The 21,568-nt window shown below is 47.7% G+C and overlaps 1 protein-coding gene across 2 annotated transcripts in view; it reads right to left on the bottom strand.

Moving 5' to 3' along the window:
* MYT1L (myelin transcription factor 1 like) overlaps positions 1 to 21,568 on the bottom strand; it is a 135,897-nt gene that overhangs the window by 92,569 nt on the left and 21,760 nt on the right. Inside the window, exons 4-5 of one of the 2 annotated variants that reach the window (XM_059943164.1) lie at positions 17,786 to 18,135; positions 2,156 to 3,133 (exon numbers count right to left, since the gene is read on the bottom strand). In XM_059943164.1, the coding sequence (XP_059799147.1) occupies positions 2,156 to 3,133; positions 17,786 to 18,135 (1,328 nt within the window). The remainder of the gene's footprint in view (positions 1 to 2,155; positions 3,134 to 17,785; positions 18,136 to 21,568) is intronic. The other variant, XM_059943165.1, reaches the window with a different exon arrangement.

The raw sequence follows: 21,568 nt of genomic DNA, 5'->3' as shown, positions 1-21,568 counted from the left end.
GCTATGTGTCCGTGTTGGTAAGAGAGCACATAGCTTTTTTTTTTTTTTTTTTTAATAAGGAGGGCATTCATCTCTTTGCCCCATTTTGGTGTCCTTGCTTGGCTTTATTTATTTGGTTTTGAATATAACTACGGACGTCTTCAAACGAAATTTGGAAGTGATGTGGAAAACACTGATAAGAAACGGCGATTCGCTTTGATCAGAGGAGGAAGATCCGGAAAAACTGGGGAGAGGCAGAAATCAGTGCTTTCCAGCTCATTTGCAAAGTCCAAATCCCCAACCCTTCCCCCATTTCGGGGGAAAAAAGCACATCCTGGTTTTGGGGTTTTACTGTTTGTTCCCATCCTGTCCCCATTTATTTAGGGGAAGCAAGTGATTTGAATTCCACTTCTTGCCAAAAACAGAATAAAAGAAAATAACAAGAATAACAAAACAAAATGAATCAAAATCTACAGCAAGCTGCTGGGTTGAAAGGAACCACAGAAACCAAAGAAGGCACGGCAACATCGGGTCCGCATGAGCCCGCGTGTTTCCTCAGTAAGTATAGCGCTGCTTTCTCAATGCCCAGACTCAGTCCTGAAATGCACTCTGCAGAATCCCAAACAGAAAGCTGCCACATTTGTCCACCTGAGCCAGCCCATGAGAAAGGACACTATTTCTTCCTAAAAGTGTCTAGTTCCTATGTGAGTCTCAAATATCCAACTAAAGATTTCTAAGAGATTGTGCTCTAGTTATAGACACACAAGCTGCGTCTCCTGGTCTTGGCAAGCACCCAAAGCAAGCTTGATGCCTCACTCCGTGGCCTTTAAGAGAGGACGCTTCCTCATATCCTAAGCCTCACAGGGTCTGGCCTGCACCTGCTTTACTGAAACGATGGTCAGCACCCAAGCACCGGCCACATCCAGAACCCGACTGGCCTCTGGCTAAGGTTCATCTCCAACTGGGGTTTGGTTAAAGCGAAGCCCAATGTGCCCCTGGAGGTACGTGCACACATGGAGAGGAGAATACACACCTGTGTAGCTGCAGAAAAAGGAGGTTCTGATCCTTTGATGTTTCCGTAGCAACGGATTTTCAAACCAAATTCTTGAACCTCATTCTAAGGAAACTCAATATTCATCAGAAATGGGACAACACACAAAACAGAAAAACTTCTTGGTACTAATATGGAAGAATTTAGGGAATCACCAATTTCACCCTTGAAGTTGCTTCTCACTTGGTTCTGAGAGTCTTGTAATTGAAATATTCACAAGGTCCTACACGAGGTCAAATTATCATCTGCCTCATATTGAAAGTGGACGCAGCTGTTACTGGAAGCATGAAGTCAATCATTCAGGGTGGAAATATACCTATTAGGTGTAGTGACTCTGTATGGATATGGTTGAATTTACAGATCTATGCAAACACGTGCTCACAAAATTCACAGGTGGAAACCTGGATGGAACTATCACAGTGGATGGTTTTGAGTGTCTCCCAATAAAGCAAGCACCATAACTGTTTCCACGATGGAATGGAACAGTGAGGGGGTGAATATACTAAAGGGATGGCTATTGATCTGAGCCTGGGACACACCAGGCCATGCGTAGCAAACGGCTCCCATTCCTTACTACCTTAAGATAATGAACGTGCAGTCACCGCCCTTGTCTTACGCTATCAGTCATCCTGTTACTGTTCAATTTCTGTCGGGGGTGTTTTCTACGGGGGAGGTTTCATCAGTAACTGCCATTTGATGATCGTTTTATAAATCATGATGCCACCTACTCAATGCAATTTACCAAATACGTGCTTCATCCCTGATGGGCTTTTTGTCACCTAAACCCCCGCCACTCCACACGGATTGCGGTTCATCTGTAAGAACACAGGCTCACCCTAATATTTTCTATCACGTGATGGGCTTGGGCTCTGACCCTGTCTTTCCAAGGCATGCATTTTCCATCGAAACGTCATGTTATCCAGCTGCTTTGTGTATTTCTCAGACAGATACTTCCTTTGCTCTTCAGAGACGTAATCACAAAATATAACTCTGGAATCAACCCTAAGAAACCTGCGTTCGTGATGTAATGGAGTGGGACGTGCCCTTGAATCGTAGCCTACACCTGACAGGTTTTACTCTAGCGCACGCTTTCGTGAGGCAACTTACGTTAGGTAGAAATATTACCTTTACCATAGTATGGCTTTTTGACATGGCTGTCACCGGCCTTAGGCTTCCTCTCCTCCCCGGGGAGCGGTCGCGGTGACTGGTCCTCATAGGACCTCAGACTGTCCCTCCTTCCCGCCTCCACCGCCATCTTCTCCCTCATGGCCTTGGCCCGCTCGGTTTCCAGGGCGATGGCTTTCTCCAGGAGGGTCAGGTTGCCCTTGGTCATGTCGAAGCCCTCCTCCGACCTGTCCGAGTTCACGGAGGCGGCGTCGTCCTCCCGCTCGCGGTACCCATCCTCCTGGACGCAGCTGGAGAAAGTTCTGGGTCTGGGGCTCAGCTGCTCCTCCAGCCTCATCAGGTTCATCATGTCCGAGTAGCTGCGGTCGGGCGTCCTCCCCGGGAAGTCGTCGTCCTGGCGGCCGTGCGGGCGCGGGCCGGCGCCGGGCTGCGGGGGCCGCTCCTGGGGGCTGCTCTCGCTCAGCTTGCGCGCCAGGTCGAAGCACTGGTTGCGCAGGCACTCCAGGCTGCTCAGACACACCTCCTCGTCGCTCTCCTCCACCAGCTTCTCCGCCAGCCCGTTGTTGGCGGCCTTGCCCAGCGCCCCGTAGGTCAGGCTCCTGCCGTCGGGCGGCGCCAGCGCGTCGGCGTAGCCGCGGTCGCCCGTGTGGTCGCCCAGCACCGCGCCGTGGCCCTGGGCCAGCAGCTTCAGCGAGTCCACCGTCTCCCTGACCACGTCGCTGTCCAGGTCCAGGCTGAGCTCGCCCTTCCGGCCGGGCGTCTCGTTCTTGTCGCTGTCGTCCTCCAGGCTGTGAGACGTGTTGCTGTTCATCTCCGACTCGGTGCGCGCGCGGTACGCCGCGTCCTCGGCGATCTTGCCCAGGTTCAGCAGGGACTTGGCCACCAGCTCGTCGTAGTTGTCGTACTCGTCGTTATTGTTGTCGTCCTTCTCCGCGTCCTGCATCATGCGAGTGCTGTGACAGTTCAGTGGATGGCCTTCTGCAAAGAAAATGAAAAAAAAAAAAAGGACAAAGAAGAAAAGAAGAGGAAAAGGTGGCTAGAACTTGTAGCTGCAACAGCGCGGACGGCGAGCTCAGGGCGCGCGTTACGCCCTGCCCATCACGCCACAGGACCCGGAGTCCCACCTGCAGGTCCGAGGACAGCGGTGGCAGAAAGACAGCGTGGTGCGCTCCCAGCACGGTAGGCCATTAAAACACCTGCTGCAAACGACGAATTTCCTGAATTAACATTCAAAGCAACCACTCTATAGGATGAGTATAATTTTAAAATATTACTTTTCCGTTACTTCTAAATTTTCAGCATTACTTCTTTTATTGGCCTTTTTTATTGACAGCCCAACCAGACGCATAATAATTATGCTCATCGTATGACTAGGCTTTCTAAGAGTTCGTGAACTTGTCGCCGACTTGTAAGCAGATGTGCACACCAATCGCTTTTAAATTGTTTTCACAGTGATGCTCGGGCAGCACAGAAGAAAGCCCGAGGTGCTGGAGGGTCCTGCAGGGACGCACCGACACTGACTCTGGGCGGTCAGTATCAGGAACACACGTTGGGGCTGGGAGTGGTTTTGAATTTTCTACCCTAGAGACAACTTATCCAGATACACAGGGAAGCAAGAGGAACGCCCCCGCAAAAGCTTAGAAGGGAACTCTGATTCGCTGTGGTTCTTTATACGTATCTCAGCAGGTTGGAGAGGGTGGGTGGGGAAAGTACGCAGTGACCGGATGCCAACGAAAAGCGCGACTGTGACGACTCGGTGCCACTGTGACACACTGCCCAGCATCCACCCCACAGCCTCGGGAAACTGCGGTGAGCTGGTAGAAACAACCTGTGAATAAGTGGCATATCCAATCTCAAAAAATATTTAGGAAAACGCATTGAAAAAAAGGCCAAGGTAAAAATTACACGAAACCCCTGTGTTCCATCTGAAATGTATTCCGTTCAACACTAAAGGCGTATCTGGGACGATCTCTCTCGCTCATGTTACGTGATCGCTACCACGTATATTGCAAAATATAGATAATACTAAATGGATTCTCAGATGGACCCCTCCCCTACTTTAGGTTGGATTTGGTTAACTGCCTGCCATTTTCAAATATATTCTTTGTTTCTATGATTAAATCAACCAGAGTAAGAAGAACTTTTAAAGCTTATTAATGAGGAAATGAGGCGTATTGATTCGTAGAAGATGCCAGCTGACTCAGAGCTGACTCAGGGACCCCAAGTGTTTTCTTTATGGATTTTGTGCTGTCTCCTCAGAACAGGCTTTTGTTGGTGAACCGGGTTTGGACATCAGCACATCAATAACAGAGAACAACATCCTTGCTAGCCCACACACAGAACCAACACATTTTTGAAATCTAACACATCTCTCCAAACCTCAGCAAATCAAATTTGCCGTGTATTAGTCAGACAGCACCACTCATTGCACCAAACAAATATTGTATTTCTTCTGGATAATTCCTAGGAATCAATCTCCTTAGAATAAGGATACACGTTTTCCCGAAGAGCATCAAGAGGGAGGAAAACAAAAGCAGCGAACGCATCAGAAATACCGTAGAATTGTTCACCCAACATGCACACCCGACACGGCCCAGAGCTAAGCTCTCAAGACGCAAAGGCACCCCTGCCTTCAGGAACCCTTGAAAGTGCAACTTATATTCTCCTCTCAATTTATGCACTTTGGTCTTTATATTCGTGGGCTGACCAGAGAAGCGGCCTCTAGCTGACCAGGCTGCGTTACCTCTGCACAAAACTGGCATTTTTGGGGAGCCAGCACCACTGCACCCACCAAGAACCAACCACCAGATGAACCTACAAGTTGTGATTTGAAAACAAGGCACCACGTGCAACCGTTGGAAGCATTGAAAGTCGATTCTAAGCAGAAGCCAAGTCAAATAAGAGGCGGCGTTGTCCTGATTTCCTTCTCGCTCTCTCCTGTCACCTGAAGAGCTTGGAGTAGGAGGAAGTCAGTGAAAGGAGAGACCAGGGCAGAGAGGCTATGCCCTCCACCCCCGCCCGTCTAAACCACAGCGAAGGCTGCATGGGAACCTGACGCTGATGAGGCCCACAGTCTATGAAACTCCCCACCTTCCTACCAAACTTGTCATCCGCATGGTTTTCATTAAGTCTCCAAATTCAGAATCTCGGGATGATCTTCAATTCATTTGCCCCAAAGAGGAAGTGGTTTCCCCTCAGTGTCACACAGAAAAGGGACACGGCTCAGCTTTCCAATCATCAGGCACCTGTTCATGTCTCCGCTCCTTGCTAGGTGACCTTATCGCTTTACAAGGAGATTAAAGGAAGGTGGACACGCTTCTTCACACGGCCTCCCAGCCACACAGGTGAGGGAGCCTGCGAACAAGCTGGGGGGTCCTTTCCCTCCTGAAGACCTGGACCCTGCAGGCCGCCCTTTGCTGCGTAGCCACATCAGGGTGACAGTGACAGGGGAACTTACACCTCCTGGTCCAGGCTGGGCCTTTGCTCTTACTGGCTGGGTGACGCTGGCGGCCCGAGCCAGGCCTGAGCCCTTACTGGAACCGCGAGAATTCTGTGCCGCATAAAGACCCGCATGTGAACGAGCCCTGCACACCTGGTGGCAGGTCTCCGGGGAGGCCGGGCCCACACAGCAGATGTGGAGGACTTTGCCTACTTGTAGGAGAAATCTGGGGCATCAAGGGACACTGGGTTAGCGTCTGACTGAGCAAGGCTCGGCTTTTCCTCCTGGTCACCAACCTCTGTGTCCTCCGAGGCTGCCGGACCCCCAGCAGTAAGACTGGGGGTGTCTGGAGAGACTGCATGAGTGGCTGAAAATCCTGGCGGGTTAATGGACGTTTTCAAGTTATCGGTATTTAACTCTTTCAAAACGCATGTGAGATAAAGTCATGCCTCAATGATGTGGGCGGATGGAAGGGATCCATCAGGCAGCCTGTCAACAAGCAGGTTCTAAGCTTCAGCCTCCAGAATTCAAAATCATTCACAGCGAGCTTTTGGAATTCCATCTCTGGTTTTGTGCTTTCAGGCGGTTTACCCTTCTAGTTATGAACAGGCGGTTCAGTGGCTCAGGGTCTCCCCAGTGTTTCCTCATCAAACAAAAACCTTGTTTGTACTGTAATTACATGCATTTTTGGATTCCTGTGTGAGCTCTGTAAAATGTCGTAGGTCTGAATTTTATCTCCTTTGAATCAGATTGTTATAAACAATTTAGGCTCAGTAGCTACAATTAGAAAACCAAAAACACTTCTTTAAAAAAATGGAGCCATATATGGTATTTTGTCTCCATCTTCACGACCGGAATTTGCTGTGGTTAGAACTCTGTGGATTATAACTTTATAAATACAAGCACTGGCTTCGTTTAGTATTTTGTCTCTAAAAAATATGTCTGACGCACCTTTTAATTCTTTCAGTGTCTAGTGCTAAACCTGATTGTGTTACTGCTGTTCTTTCTAGCCATGAAAATAGGCTGTAGGCTAGCAAATAGAAAAGTGACTGAAAAACAAAAAAAACAAAAAAAAACAAGAACAAACAGAAAGAAGAGACACTTCTTCAAAGCAGAAACTGCTCTAGATTTACCAGGTCAGAGAAGACGTGGTCTAAGAGTCCACCCTCGTGGGTTTCAAATCACCAAAGGCCACAGTTTCTTATGGCATCAATAGGTGTTTCTTTTTTGATTATAGAAATAAATATGAACATTCATTTTTGACTTGTAAGTACAGAAATGTGATGATATATTAGATCCTAATGAGAAGATGATGGTGTTTTAATAGCCACAGCAACTACAGGAAAGAAGCAAAAGTGGTGATCATCACACAAACCCCATCGAGCGAACACAGAATCACAGCCCCAGTGGTCAGTCTCGTGGCCTGTGGCTGTCAGTCCTCATTTCATGCCCACAGGGGCCCTGTGAGAAGGAGGTGTCACCTACTGTCCTTCCGAAGGTGACAACACGGAGCCCCAGAGAGGCTGGCGTTTTCTCCACATCATCCTGTTGCTAGGTGACAGGGCGGGACGCCGCCCCAGGATGCTGGGCCGGCACAGCCTCCTTCCACAGCAGCCAGACCGACCTGCCCGTCCTCGCCGACACGGCCCGTTCTAGACTAGTCCCAGCCGGGCGTCCAGCTCTCCATCCACCACGGTTGCTGCCTGCCAGCCGCTCGGAGCTGCTGCCGCTGTTCGGAGCCTTCCTCCTTTACGCTGGTTTGCTGAGGTTTGAGGGCCAGTTATAGCACCAGGTGTTGAAATGTCTGCCGGAATTGCCAGCTTCGTTGGCCTGTCACCTACGAGGGTCCTGACTGGCGGAGTTTAAGTCCATTCTGATGCAGAGCAAAGATTCGGAAATTAGGAACATCTTGGACTGGGTTCCTAGGACCAGCGTCCTGGGCAGCGTGAGGGGACCGAGTGGGTAGGAAGGTGGGAGGGTCAGGGACACCCAGGCATGAGGTTGTGCAGAGACGGGGGAGGGAAGGACCAGAGGACAGACCGACCCCCTCAGTGATCCATGGACTCGGACCCTCTGATGACACGTAACTCCTGCAGCCCTGTCCCCAAGACCAGACGGAGCGATGTGAGTTTGGTCCTTCTGGAAATACCCCCGACCCTCTTTGAGACGTCGTGGACCCTTTCCCTCTGTGGTAGGAGAGGCCTTCCCGCTCGCCCAGGCGCTGCTCGCACTACAGCTTCTGCTGGGGAGGCGCCAGCCTCGGCCGCTTGGGAGGGTGGATCCTGGGCACAGCCCTTCTCCCATGGCCAGCACTGGGGCCCCGGCAGCCCTTGCTCCTCAAGCTCCCTCTCCCCCATCTGAACAGTGGGGTGCGGAGCTGGAGGGCTCCCAGGACCCCTTCACACTCACCCCCCAAGTTCAGTGTGAATGAGAGGAGAATCTTGAAGGTGAGAGTGGAACAGACGGGTGATGTGGCTGGAAGATTCAAGGTCTGTCACCTCTCTGGACTTACCCGTCACATTTTCTAGTTCCTTCTTACTTAACAGTGCTGTTGTTTGTCTTGTTTTCACTTTGGTGGGGAATTTCAGACTACCCCCATCTATTTTCACAGTTTTAACGGTGGTTCCTGGGTGATTAGAGGTAGTTGCTTTGTTCTCACCGGGGCGCGTCGTGGGGGGAGATGATGTGGGTGAAGTGAATGCAGTTCCCAGCCCGTTTTTCTGAGCTGCGTGTTGTTGCTTCTGTACCTGTTTCCGGGCTGCGGTCTCATCCCCACGCCTGCCCACGCTTGGAGCGGCTGGACCTACTTCTCCCCGGAGGAGCTGGCTTACTGGGCTGGGATTTGCTCCTGTCTGTGTAAATCAGCTGATCCTGTGCAGCAGGACACAGGGGTCCCTCCAGCCCCTGCTGTCCCCGGGCCCGGGCAGGACGCGCCCCGGCACAGGGCCGCTTCAGGAACCCGCCAGGCTCCCCTCTGAGCTGTGCGCTTCTAACGTGTCCCCGATCTCAGCTCCCGGCCTCGCCTGAAAGCCTTCCTCAGCCCGAGAGGAACCATGTGGGAGAGACCCGCGCATCACGTCTGTCGTCTGAGGCAGAGCAACCCTCGGGGGCAGGCCGGGGCCGGGGCCGGGGCAGCCGATTCACTGCGGCCGCGTGGCTCTCACGCAGTACACGGAGGCCTGGGGACGCAGGCCTGGGGAGCTCCATCCGGCGGCATTTACTGGGTCAAATATTGGCTTTTCGAGATAGCTTCCTCCGACTTCAAGATGCAAAAACTTCGGAGAGGACGACATAGGACAAGTTTTTATCAGATCACAGACAGATGTTCTAATTGTCACAGTTTTGGTTAGGCCAGTTCTGACAGGCCTGGGGCGCACGAACAAATACAGCTTATTTATTCACTTAACTGCTGTTCGGAGCCGAAGGATGAACCCAGGAGGCAGGGACGTCACCGCGTAGGGGCCGGGAGAGAAACAAACGGAAAATAACTGTAAGCAGTGATGCCGGGGGGTGGCCTGTGCTGGGAGGGGACAGGGGGCCCGGACAGGGGTCGCGTCGGGTGCAGTTGGGCCAGGCTCGCCGAGAAGGTGGCCTCTGGGCAGAGACCCGAGGGATGAGGGGCCCGTACCCCGGGAGGAGGAGCTGGGGGGCAAAGGCTGGTGGGTCTAAGGATGTGGAGTTTCAACACTATGTGATTTTAATTAATTTAAGTTAGATTCAAACTCAACATATTTATATTTAAACAGCCCCGTGTGCCCAGGGGCTACCATGTTGGCCCGTGCAGGGCCAGCACACGGAAGTTCAGTGGGAGCTGAGCTCTGATTTTGACTTGTATAAAATATATATATATATATATATATATATATATAATTTATACGTGGACTTAAGTAACACAGATTTGATATAAACCACCCACCACCAGATCTCTGTGCAGTCGAGGAACAGCTCCGTGACGTCTGGGGCCCCGTGGCGGCTCTGGGCACCAGGCCCTGGTTTGGAAGGTGACAGTCTGGTCCCCACCCGACTCCCGAGAGCCATGTCTGCAGTGCAGGAAGGATGCCCTGAGCGCAGAAGGTGGTCCCGGCACATCTGCTGCATCGTCTCCAGGGGAAAGCCCGCCGTCTGGGCTTGTGCTGGAGGAGGGTGGCCCGTGTCCACACGCAGCCCCTGTGCGTCTCTACTCCGACCCTCCCTGTCACCTGCCCCGTCAGCACAGGTGAAGGTCACGGCCATGCATCCCCTTTCACGCCCCGAGTCAGACCTCACGCGTGTACAGTCAGCTTCCTGGGCCCAGAGCGAGGCATGGGGGCCCGGGCAGAGTTCTGCCAGCTCGACAGCATCCAAAGCACAGGCTAATGTCACTACAACAGCTCAGAAGAGGATTGTTGGCTTACTGATTCTAGAAGTTGTCCATTTTATAAGCTGAAGCATTATGTAAAAATGTCCTTTAAGCTAAATGAGATAAACTGAAGGAAAAAATAATGGTTTTCACAAGGGATCCAAGTTGCATAACAATTTTTAATGTAGAATGTGTAAGTTATGCTTCTTGAAGTTTTTATTCATTAGGGATCTTAATTAATGGAATGTGAGTGAATAAAGTTTTATTTATTCACTAAGTTTTGAGGACCTTTCTACTTGATGACATTTTAGGTATGTGGTTTATCCAAGTGTGGAGACTAAGAAATAGAATAGTCATACCCCCCAATCCAAACAAGAGCTATTTGAAATCAGTAGTTTTCAGGATGAGACGGACTGAAACATACTAACCAACTGCATCCCCCTCTCACTCTAATCACACACACACACACGCGCGTGCACGCACACACAGCTCAGAGACTTTCCAAATTAACTGGACGACCTTGAACATCCCTGGCCCAGCAGACCAAGGTTGCTTTTGCTACTGCTGACGCTGTAAACCAGGGAGTGGACATGAGTCTGTGAAAACTTTGGTCCTCCTGTTTTACATACTGGTGTGGTGTGGCCATTCCAACGAGTATGTTTGATTGGGAGGAACTTGGGAGGCGCGGGGCCCCGTTTTTCTCTTCGACCGGATTCAGTCCCCATCAGACGGAAAAGACCTTTCGGAAACACTACCGCGTTCTTTGGTAACCTAATCTAAAGCTCAACGATCATCTTCAAATCTGAAACTTTTGTTCTTGTTTTCAACTCAAACTTTTAAAGCCTCCACCTCGGCTTATGGCTTCTAATTCTGCCCTTTGTAAAGCACCATTATGTATATATTTTCATGTACACATTCCTCTTTCATGCTATATTATGTGTGTTTCTTTTTGGCACAGCGTGGTATCTATTTAGTTTTTGTGTCACCATGGAACCCAGTGCACTTCTGTGTACACAGAAAACACATTCCATTTTTTTGAAGTGAGCTGTCACCAGGCCCTGAGTCTTTTAAATTAATGCAGCTTTGATGTACATAATATATTTGCTTGGTATCGCCATGGACCTTGGGTTCGGAATTACAGACAAGCTTGAGTTTGTGCCTGAGAGAGGAGAACCGTGCAAAAGCCACCTGAGTTACGGTCACTACTTTGCAGCTCTGGATTGCTCACCTCTCCCCAGCGTCTCTCTGGACCACACCTGCCTTAAAGCTTAAAGCTTAGCAAGTCAGTGAGGTGAGTGAAGGGCAAGTGTTATCAGCCTAATCTCTGGACGCCAAACTGAAGTCCAGGGAGAATGAGGGAAGCAGGGCAGCCAGAGCTACAAGACATGCCTTCCCACCTTTATCCCACCCTCTGCCAAGCTAGCATTTGGCATAAAAATCAAATTAAGATAAAGAAATAAGCTGGTCTTCCCTTCAAGTGGACCTTAAAAACAAATGGAATAGAAAGCATTTACTGGACAAAGTCATGTTACCCTAGTGGTTACTTGCTTGTGTGTTGCCACACTGTGTTATAATTTGCTTCATTACCTTGCTATTTGGTACGTAGTGTGCATTTCTCGGTCACTGTAACGGTTGTAATGACAACTTTCATCTTACCACACAATCAAAATGGCATTGATAGGCATGAACTCCAGAGGCTGGGCCTGAGCAGGGAGGTGGTCACTCAGGCCTGGTGTTCAGTCATGTGACCTGTACCTCTCGACTTTTGCCCTATCTGTTAAATATATGTTATGTCATTAAAAGCTTTTAAATAAAAAAAAAAATTGAATAAAAATGCGTTAGATCTACTCTCTTACATCTATTATTTCTTATCATTATGTAAAAAAAGATTTTTCCCCGTACTTTATGCATGTTGCTTGCGTCTCAAATGTACATGACTTCACCTTGTTAGCAAGTTTTCTGGTTTGTATTGAAGAGTCTGAAAATTCGTGAAACATAACATAAAATTATATTTTCTAATTATGCAAAATTAGTTTGCAAGAAGAAAGTTTAATTTTTATCATAAACTGATACCTAGAAATGCCTAATTCTGCCTTTACTCATTTCTGAGTGGTGGAGCCATACACTCAATGTATTCACATATTAAACTGCCTAAAATAACGCTTTCATGGATGGAGGGAGAGATTAATTTTTAGGATGATAAAAAGTCATCATATTCTTTCTCCCGACTGTGCACAGTTGAGACCTTGCCTACTAAACACACCTTGGTTTCTCCGCTGGTCACAGAACTCACTGCGTTTTCTGCTGACTGCAGGAGAAAGCTGGGGGGCTAATTTTGATGCACAGTCTGTCTGTATCTCAACTTGCTTCCTGCATCAGGGCCGTTTCCTGAGAATGAGGTAAGAGGTAACTGGCTGATCAGTGCGAGTGCCTCATCGAAAGGGAGTTTGGGGAGGTCGGAGGCCACAGTGAGAGACCCTCACCCTCCTCATTCTGTCCTGTCTTATGGAAATTCAAGCCCATTGATTGCAAGTTGTCATGATGCTTTAATAACGTGGCACCTAGGGAATCATCCTGTGTGGAATAAAAAACCCTGGAAACTTGGTAATTAAAACAAAAGTTGTATCTGTGAGGGTGGGTTTTGTCTTGAGTTCCCTTCAAAGACAGTTGAGTTTCTGCAGAGAAGCTGGATTACGTGTGGGTTTGCTTGCTGGGGAGGGCGGTGCAAACAGAGCCCAGAGTCAGAATGTGACAGGCACTGACCACACCATTGTGAAGGTGTCCACGGATGGCAGGAGAGGCGAGCTGCAGTGACCTGACCAAAGCGTGCTGGGCTCTACACCTCACAGGACACTCAGCCTCTGGTCAGCTCACTAACCCCTGCCCAGAGCAGCTCTGCTGTACACTGTACATTCTCAACGTAATTATTCACATTTCCCTTCAAACCCCCCAATTCCTTCTTAGATGTGACCTTCCAAGGAGGCCACCACACATCTTTGGCTAATTCACACATAGAAGAGCATGAAGCCAGAAAACCTCTAGAAAAGGAAGGTGTTTGCATTTTTACCTAATTTAACCCAATGGCCAAGTCAATTGTCTTCAAAGTTGAATTGTCCAGAAAGTCCCAAGATTCAATAAAGAGTAAGCAAAGAAAGGACCTTACATATTTACAAATGTATTTCAGAAACAGAATATATTAATAAACAGTTATGCAAACTTATGGTTACTGGGGGTAAGGGGGGAATAAACTGGGAGATTGGGATGGACATATACACACTACTATATATAAAATAGATAACTAATAAGGACCTACTGTATAGCACAGGCAACTCTACTCAATACTCTGCAATGGCCTATATGGGAAAAGAATTTTAAAAAGAGTGGATATATGTATATATATAACTGACTCAGTTTGCTGTACACCAGAAACTAATACAACATTGTAAATCGACTATACTCCAATGAACATTAAAAAAAAAATAAAGTTATAACCAGAGCAAATCACACAAAAAAGAAACAGTTATGTGTTAAAAATGGCTGTGGACATGAACATTTTCTGTCATCTGGACAGCAAATTTCTATGTTCTTCCTCATGGAATTTTCTTTCCTGTCAGTGGGCAGATACAATATATACTCATAAGGAGATTTAAATACACACACTTATTTTATACACACATATGTGAGTCTATCTATTATTTAAAGGTGTATTCTTTTAAGTGGGCTGTAGTATGAAAATAACTGTAACTTACTAGGCATTAAATAACCATTGAATCTATATTTCTCAAATTATAAGACTCTGAAAAGGTACTTACTATATACCATGTAAAAAATCTGCTATTCGAAAAAGCTATGACCCCTGAATAATAACTTTCTCAACTTTAGGATAACGAGGGAACTTTAAGCTCATAATTACACCTTAGACCATTACATGCATTTTGAAAATAAAATTCTTCATGCAAAAGACCAGCCTATGATAGGTCAACTGGACGAAATATAATTCTGATTAATTAGTGATGCATTTAATGTAATCTGAAATGAGTTACTCAGATAGCATATCCTGTTCTTCAAATGAGCAGAGAGTGATAAAAAGAACACAAGCTCTGAAGTAAGAAAAACCATCAGCAGAGTTTGACCATATATCTACCACTTGCTGAAAATAATCTTATCTTTCTGACCCTCAGTTTCTAATTAGCACAATGAGAGTGAAATAATTTCTACCCTGTCCCATCTTACACAGTCACTGTGAAGATCAAACACAGTGTGTACATTACTATACTGACTGGAAATGTACATTATTAGTAATATTTTGGTTCACGTGTAACTACAACGCCAGAGGATTCTTGGAATTAGAATAAACACCTAATTTGCAAGTTATAAATAATAGTCCTTCTGTAATCGGTGGGTTCCTATGTAATAATTTGGTGGCTTATAAGCATTTGTTTTCTCTGTAACAAAACCTCTCAATAAACTTCACATTTCAGTTTATAATAGGGGTGGAGAATGGTAGAAATAGTCTGAGACTTTGTAGCTACTAGTGAGGCCGAGGGCAGCTTAAGCTTTGTCCGTGTGACTCCACCTGGCTGCCCTGGTTTCCTTGGGTGACCATCAGCTGCTGTGACGGGTCCTATGAGCAGCCCCTCGGCGCCCGAGATGCCTCCGCGCACCGAGTCCTGCCTGCCTTGCTTCTCACTCTGTTAACTGTCAGTCACTGTCTGTGCTTCAGTTTACTAAGAAAGAGGCACAATCCCCCTTGGAGAGGATCTGCTGCTGGCTCAGCAATGCAAGAGCTGCCAAGAATGTCAACAAGGGACACGCAAGACCGACTTCGAGATGCTGACCCAGAACTCTGGTCACCAGACACAGAAAGTACCTTCCTCAGTTTTTCAGAAACAATTACTGCCAATACAAGGAGGGGACAAAGACATGCAATGTGCGGTGTCCTGAAATGAGTTTCTCATGTTACAGACACGGCTATGGGGGCAGATACTCACACAGACTGATAGTGATTTCGGCACTAAACGTAGCCATCAGGTAAAATAAAATGCATTTGGGAGGACATGAAAATGGGAGATGGATGGACACATGCCTTTCAAAGCCTGACTGTCGTTAAGTCACACACAGCTAGGAGTTTGATCATGTAAAATGAGCACTTCATCAGCAGAGCTGTGTCTCCTTGATCTAGATAGAACCTTCCTGAAGATTCCTGACCCTGGGGGTTATGAAATAACCCACTAGATAATCCACCTGGCATATCTTTGTGTGATATTGGCTACATGGGGTCTTGGAACACCTGTTCGTGGGCTCCTCCAGGGGAGATTTCTCCCTGTGACAGAAAAGCTTGGTGAAACCCTCTCCAGGAATCAGGCCTCGGAAGTGGTTTCTTCTTAGGAGGGATGCTTTTGTTTGACTTGGAAATCAAGCAAGCCTTTGGGTCTTCCTGCTCAGAACTTAGAGCAATCAGAACCACAGTTCAGGGTCCATCATATGGGCTACCTTTGATTCAACGACTCCTTGGGACTTAGGACTTGGTGAGAGGCTGTCTAAAAGGGAGTAGCTTATTACACTTTACTGCCAAAGTATTTGGTAAAATGGACATATTTGTCTTACAGCAGAAGAGGTAGCCTGATGACCCACAAATGGCCACCACAGCTGCACCTCTCGTTAGTAGTTTTGGTTGATTCCTTTAAAGTTCGAAGAATAGATGATTCTAGAAGGTGTTTAGCTGGAGAATCCAGAGCTGAATATGAATCCTGCCACCAGGGACCAACAGTTGATCATTCATCCTCCTGCTGGGCATTTTCTTTCTGGAACCAACTTCCTTACATGCCTCCGACTTGGGCTTCATGTTTGCAGAACACTGAGTGCTGGTCACCAGGCAGGGTGGGTCACATAATCAGACATTCTGGGGCCGACGTTATAATTGTGCAATTGTTTCATGGCTCTATCATGCACCCTTGATTATGCCCACTTACATGAATTTTCCTAGAAAAATGTCTTTATCTTTGGTTTGCCTTCTCACTTTTTAAAACAACTCTAAGCGTTCAAGTCAGAGTGAATGAAGCCAGTGCAGTCACATGCTAAAGCTGTTTCAATAAACCTGTGATCCCTTTTTCAAAATATGTCATTTTGCACTTTTAAAAGTAGATTATTTAAAACATGGCCCTAAGTAAATTAAAATTGAAAGTTTAGTTCTAGCAAACGGAGAGCAGACCCTAGACTCTGGTTAAGGCACTTGGTTAAATGATGCCTATGTGCAAATATCTCTCACCCTAATTCACCACAGCCACAAACATCCATAACTTCAAATATTAATGTCTACCGCTTTCTAAGCATAGAAAGAGAATATGAAAGAGCAGCATTTTATACTATCTTCATAAGAAGCCATGGTTAAGCTACAAATCACGAGTCAGCCTCAGCAATGAATGATTTCACCCAGAACTACACACATGTAATACAGGGTCCAGCAATAATTTGCCAAATTGGTCGATTCTCCAACTTTCCACATATTACCCAGAGCTGCTGTTTTTAATACTCAGCATGAAAGTCCCATCGTCTCATTAATGACACCACAGTCTGCTTAGCAGAGCGAGCGGTGTGTGTCTGTGGGTGTGTTCCGATGCTACTCCTTAGGCTGCCTCCACACCACCATCTATAACAACAAGACGAGAAAAATAACCTGGGGACGCCAGATTTTAATGCATGAAGTTTATGCGTGTGTGTGTGTGTGCGTGTGTATGTGTGTATACATTTATATACAGATATGTTTGTATTATCCATGTAAGTTAAGCAGTCAATTGTTTTCATAAGGACGCTAAACTACAGTAACAATCGAGGATTCTTTCATGAAAGCCAGGTTTCCTGGAACAAACTAGTGTAACCTCTGAAGGAGGAAAGTTGATTCATGCCAACTCCACGGGATTAGAAACAACCAACTCACACCTGCCTGATCTAAAAACTCTCTCTCCATTGGCTGAAACCACTGTCCTTTGCGTTGAGGAATTAGCCTTTCTCAGAATTCAGATTCTTGAAGAGCTTTGAGCCCAAGGAAGAAGTGTAAGGAAAACATATTCCCTTCACTTTTTAAACCTGCTTTGCCGTTTCTCTGAGGCAAACTCTAAGCCCGTAAAGCCTAGAACAAGACTCTTCAGCAACCTGCCACTTCTTTCTAGAAAAGAAAGGACTTTTGTGAAGGGATTGGCTTTGAAGTCCTATATCTGAGTCTGACACTAACAGTAAGCTGGATGCAAAAGCAAAACCACCTGAAATTTTTGCCCCAAAGATGCCGCTACCCTGCCCAGCGTGCTCTTCATGGGTCTGTCTCCCTGGATCAGAAACACAGTTCTTGAGCGTGGAAGCAGATGACGGGCTGATTCACTACCTCATCACAGCCGGGCTCCCCCTCGTCCCCATGCCTGACGGCCACTAAAGGAAAGCCTTGGCAACCGACGGACAGACCTGCGTCACCAGCTCATGCAGCAGGGGCCACACAGGCTGCCAGCTCCCGGGAGGCACGCGGGCTGCCCGTGCCAACACCACAGCCCCCGGGGTGGCTCAGGACGGGATCTCTCGGGTGGAGCCCCCGAGAAAAGGCAAACGGAACTCTCTCGATGAAAGTCGCTGAGCTAAACAAACGTGTGCACACCACAGATATTTCAGCAAACCTGGGGGATGACCAGTCTGAGAAACGACATCTCACGTCTGATGGATGATTTACAGAAATTCTCTAAAAGGAAAGGGAAGGCTCCTCCCGGCGCTGCCCCCGGCCGCCTGATCCCGTGGGCATCAACCACGCATGCGCCGCGGAACGGGCCCCGCCCACCACTCGGCCCTCGGCTGCGAGGTTAAAGGTTACCGTTCTCGTCCTCGTCCTCGTCCTCGTCCTCCTCGTCGTCCTCGTCGTCCTCGTCCTCCTCCACGTCCTCGCCGTCCTCGTCCTCCTCCTCGTCCTCCTCCTCCATCTCCTCCTCCCGGTCCCCCTCGTCATCCTCGTCCTCGTCCTCCCTCTGCTCGTCGTCCTCGTCTGAGTCGTCCTCCTCCTCGTCGTCCTCCTTGTCGTCGCCGTCCTCCGTGCCGTCGCTGTCGTAGCACTCATCCACCGACGAGCTGTCCGCTTTCACCGCAAACGGTTTCCGCTTGGGAGCAGGTTCCTGGGGCTGCTTGTCTTGTGTTTTTCTTTTTTTAGCCAAGGGGCAGCCATACACGCTGTGAAAAAAGAGAGGGAAGATCTGAGTTACTATCTTTGAGGATCTCAGGGCAACGGGAGTCCTGGGTGAAGAGGCTGAGGTTCGGCACGAATGCAGAAAGGATGTGAGCACAGGACTCCCGCGGGTGTGCCGGCACCTGTGCACAGAGCAGTATTGCACAGAGACACAGCTGGCTTGCGTCTGCTGCTGCTAACACTTTCCCTCCTCTCCTCGCCCCTTATCGCTACCATCCACGTGATCACACGGGGATCCGCACAGCACCCCCCGGGGATGGTTTACGAAGCACGTGCACAACATCATGTAACTGACAACACAAGTCCGCTAAACATCTTACCAAATGCACACGGTGTGCGACGCACATTTAAAAAAAAGAATTAGTTCATGCGTACGATATTAACATGTATACATTTTTGTGAAATACGAAAATATAGAAGTTGCAAAAAAGCTTTGGATATATTTGGATTTGTACATTCTCGAGATAAAATTATATCTGTAGACAGAATGACCACTCAAAGGAGATGGACCGTAAATGTCTTTGATGGGAGCAAGTTTCAAACTCTGTAGAAGGTGTCAGTCCTGCCCTGGCGTCACAGAAAGCAGACTTGGTGTATTTGGCAGTCAGCACTAATCATGCTAAAATTGGCCCAAACTTGGGTAAGACCCTTACAGCAAGAGCTCATAACCTTTCCTTGAAAAAGGGCAATTTTCCAAAGCATTGTTGCTAATTAGAGTCTTTTTCTTCCTGAAAACTCTATGTGTATATATACTGCAAGCAATGGGGAGAAAAGACATCCGGGAAAATGCTGTTGGCAATTATTCTGTGTGTCTAAAATAAGATGTGTGATCTTCATCACTAAGTGAACACTTTGATAGGGGATTCCTGCAGACTATGATTAGCTTACTTTTGGACCTAGGAATGGTAAATATTCATTCAGGCATGAACCCACCCAGTGTGTATTTATTTTGGGAGCTTCCTCTTTGCTGGGCCCTGTGCTGTGCAGGAGACTCAGAGGTGAAAGGCACAGATCCACCCTTCAAGTCACTTATGGTCCAATGGGGACTCAGACATGGCAGTAATTCTGCTTTAGAACCTCTGGCCACTGTTTACCACCGTGCACCAAATGCCCGGGGAGTCGTGGGCACTCATCCAATAGTTGTTGAGTGAATAGAGAGTGTGACAGACACTATGATAAAAGTATAGAGAGGGCACTATGTCATAAAATAGAGGGGCGGCCAGCCAAGGGAGCTGGGCCGTCCCCAGGAAGAGGCGACGCTGGAGACAGGCCTCAAAGGAGATGCCCAGATATCTGGGAGGGACTGGGAGGATGGCACGAAGAACTGAGAGCCCTGCAGGGTCAGACCATCCTTGCAGGCTAATGACGGGAGTTATTTGAGTTCCTCCATGCAATCGATGATGCGATCACATTTGCATGTTGGGAAGCTGACAGCAGGTGCCGTGAGGACAGATTGAGGGCGTGAGAGACGAGATAGGGTCAGGGGCAGGGGAAGCAGGCAGAGCTCCCACCCATGAAACACAGAGTGATGAGTCTTCTGCCTTTTGACTGTTCTCATGTTGTAAAAATACAATAATCCAAACAAATAATGTTTATTATAATCAGAAAAAACTGAAGGAATCAAATTTTGGTCTAGAGAGTGTTTCTAATAGGAAATAAACAGGTATCTGAGATTTCTCCTATGTGAACATTTACATGGATTTGGGGAGAATGTGAGTCAATAATCTCAGCCAAACATTCCATAGCACTGAAGGGCTGAATCCTCCCTGCCTCCATCCCTGACAATTGGTCAAGTCCAACTTCCGTTCCAGCGAATCTTCTCAAGACGTGGTCCTGGATCTGAGTGGACTTGTTAGTGTATTCACTCTGCGTTTATCTGAATAAATTAGTAAGTGTAACAATAAGTATTCTTTTTCTTCGGGCCCTGTCTGTGATCTGGCAGCTCATGAGGACTACTGTTACCTTCCCCAAAACTCTTCTCTCTTGTTTAGTTCATCAACAAATTGTTGTGTGTGTCTGTTCTGCATCAGTGCTACCTGCACACCAGGTGTTCACTGAGACAGACAACTGGCCTGCTTTCACTATCAGATTCATTCAGATGCTGGGAAATGATGGGAGAACAGTTGACCTTGCGCTATTCAGTCATGTTACTCAAAACGGCCCCACCTCCACTTGGCAATGGGAATGTCTGTAGATGGTGTAAACCCAGCACTACAGTGGGCTTCTTGTTGATTCTCTCCCCTCTCAGCAGCCCCAAATCGCAAGATGCCAACGGGGAGCTCAGACCTTAGACGGTAGGGTTGCAAAATTCAGAGTAGGAGAATGGAGACTGCCCTTCTATTTTTACCTGAATTGGTTTTACTTCCTTATCCTACATTTTGTAAACCATTTGGATTCATTTTTTCCAACTTTCTGGAATTAGCTGGCCTCAAGCTTCCAGTGTCTTCTGCCAGTTTACATGGTTTGATGCTCAAGCTTTTTTCTACAGCTACTAATGTAAACTGGAAATAAAATCGCGCTCTTCCTACAAACAGATTCGTTTTGTCCCTTCTCTGTTTGACCCATTCACACTGACTGTGAGTTCCTGGTATCTACTTTATACACAACAAGCAAATTCAAGCCCACAGGACAGATTTCATTTTACTTGTGCCAAACAGCTCCTGGATGAAGAACCCACTCCCATAGACAGACGCTTCCTGGTCTATGAAACCCAGTGGTTTGGAATGTTTCAAAGTGAAGCCTTGGGAAGTGACTCTGGGACACGCATTGGGGAGTGTGGAGCCTCCCAAACCCATAAGTGGACCTCACATCTGCTGATGGGGTGGCCAGCAGGGCAGAATTTGCACAGCTGAGGAAGAGCGGGTGTTGCTTCTCTTCCACCTAGCAGGGGCTGCTGGCCCAAGTGCTGGAAAAGCCAGACTGCTTTCCAGCTGCAACCTCCTCCAGATTCATCCGGGCTCATGTCTATCAACACACACGCGTCTTTCGAAAAAACCAACAACCCCCCACGGTTCTGGAATGTCCCTAGCATGACAGAACAAATGGCAGAGTCTTAGGAAAAATTGGGAATCTGGTGCCAACGTGAAACCCCAGGTAGAGAACTTGGCAGGCGCCATTGCTGGTGCTTCACCTGTGCAGGAGGGTCCAAGCTTCACTTAGGGTTTGGAATTCACGGTCGGTGTTGCACTCCTCCATTCTGCGTCTCAGCACTGTCGTCAGGCCTCCACCATGGGAACAGCTGCCTGTTTCCCATAGCAGCGAATGGAACCTTGTGTTTGATGGCTACTCCATGAATATTGCTGAATGAGCAAACCGTAGTTTTCTCCACTTATCAGTAATGAAAGCACTTATCACATCCTAGTGTGATTATCGGTTGACATACTGTCTTCCTCCTTCATGAGACAGAGAAAATGGCCC

Source organism: Balaenoptera ricei, chromosome 13 (assembly GCF_028023285.1).
Source record: "Balaenoptera ricei isolate mBalRic1 chromosome 13, mBalRic1.hap2, whole genome shotgun sequence".
NCBI lineage: Eukaryota > Metazoa > Chordata > Mammalia > Artiodactyla > Balaenopteridae > Balaenoptera > Balaenoptera ricei.
The sequence above is the reverse complement of the archived record's forward strand: the minus strand, read 5'-3'. Positions and strand labels throughout refer to the sequence as shown.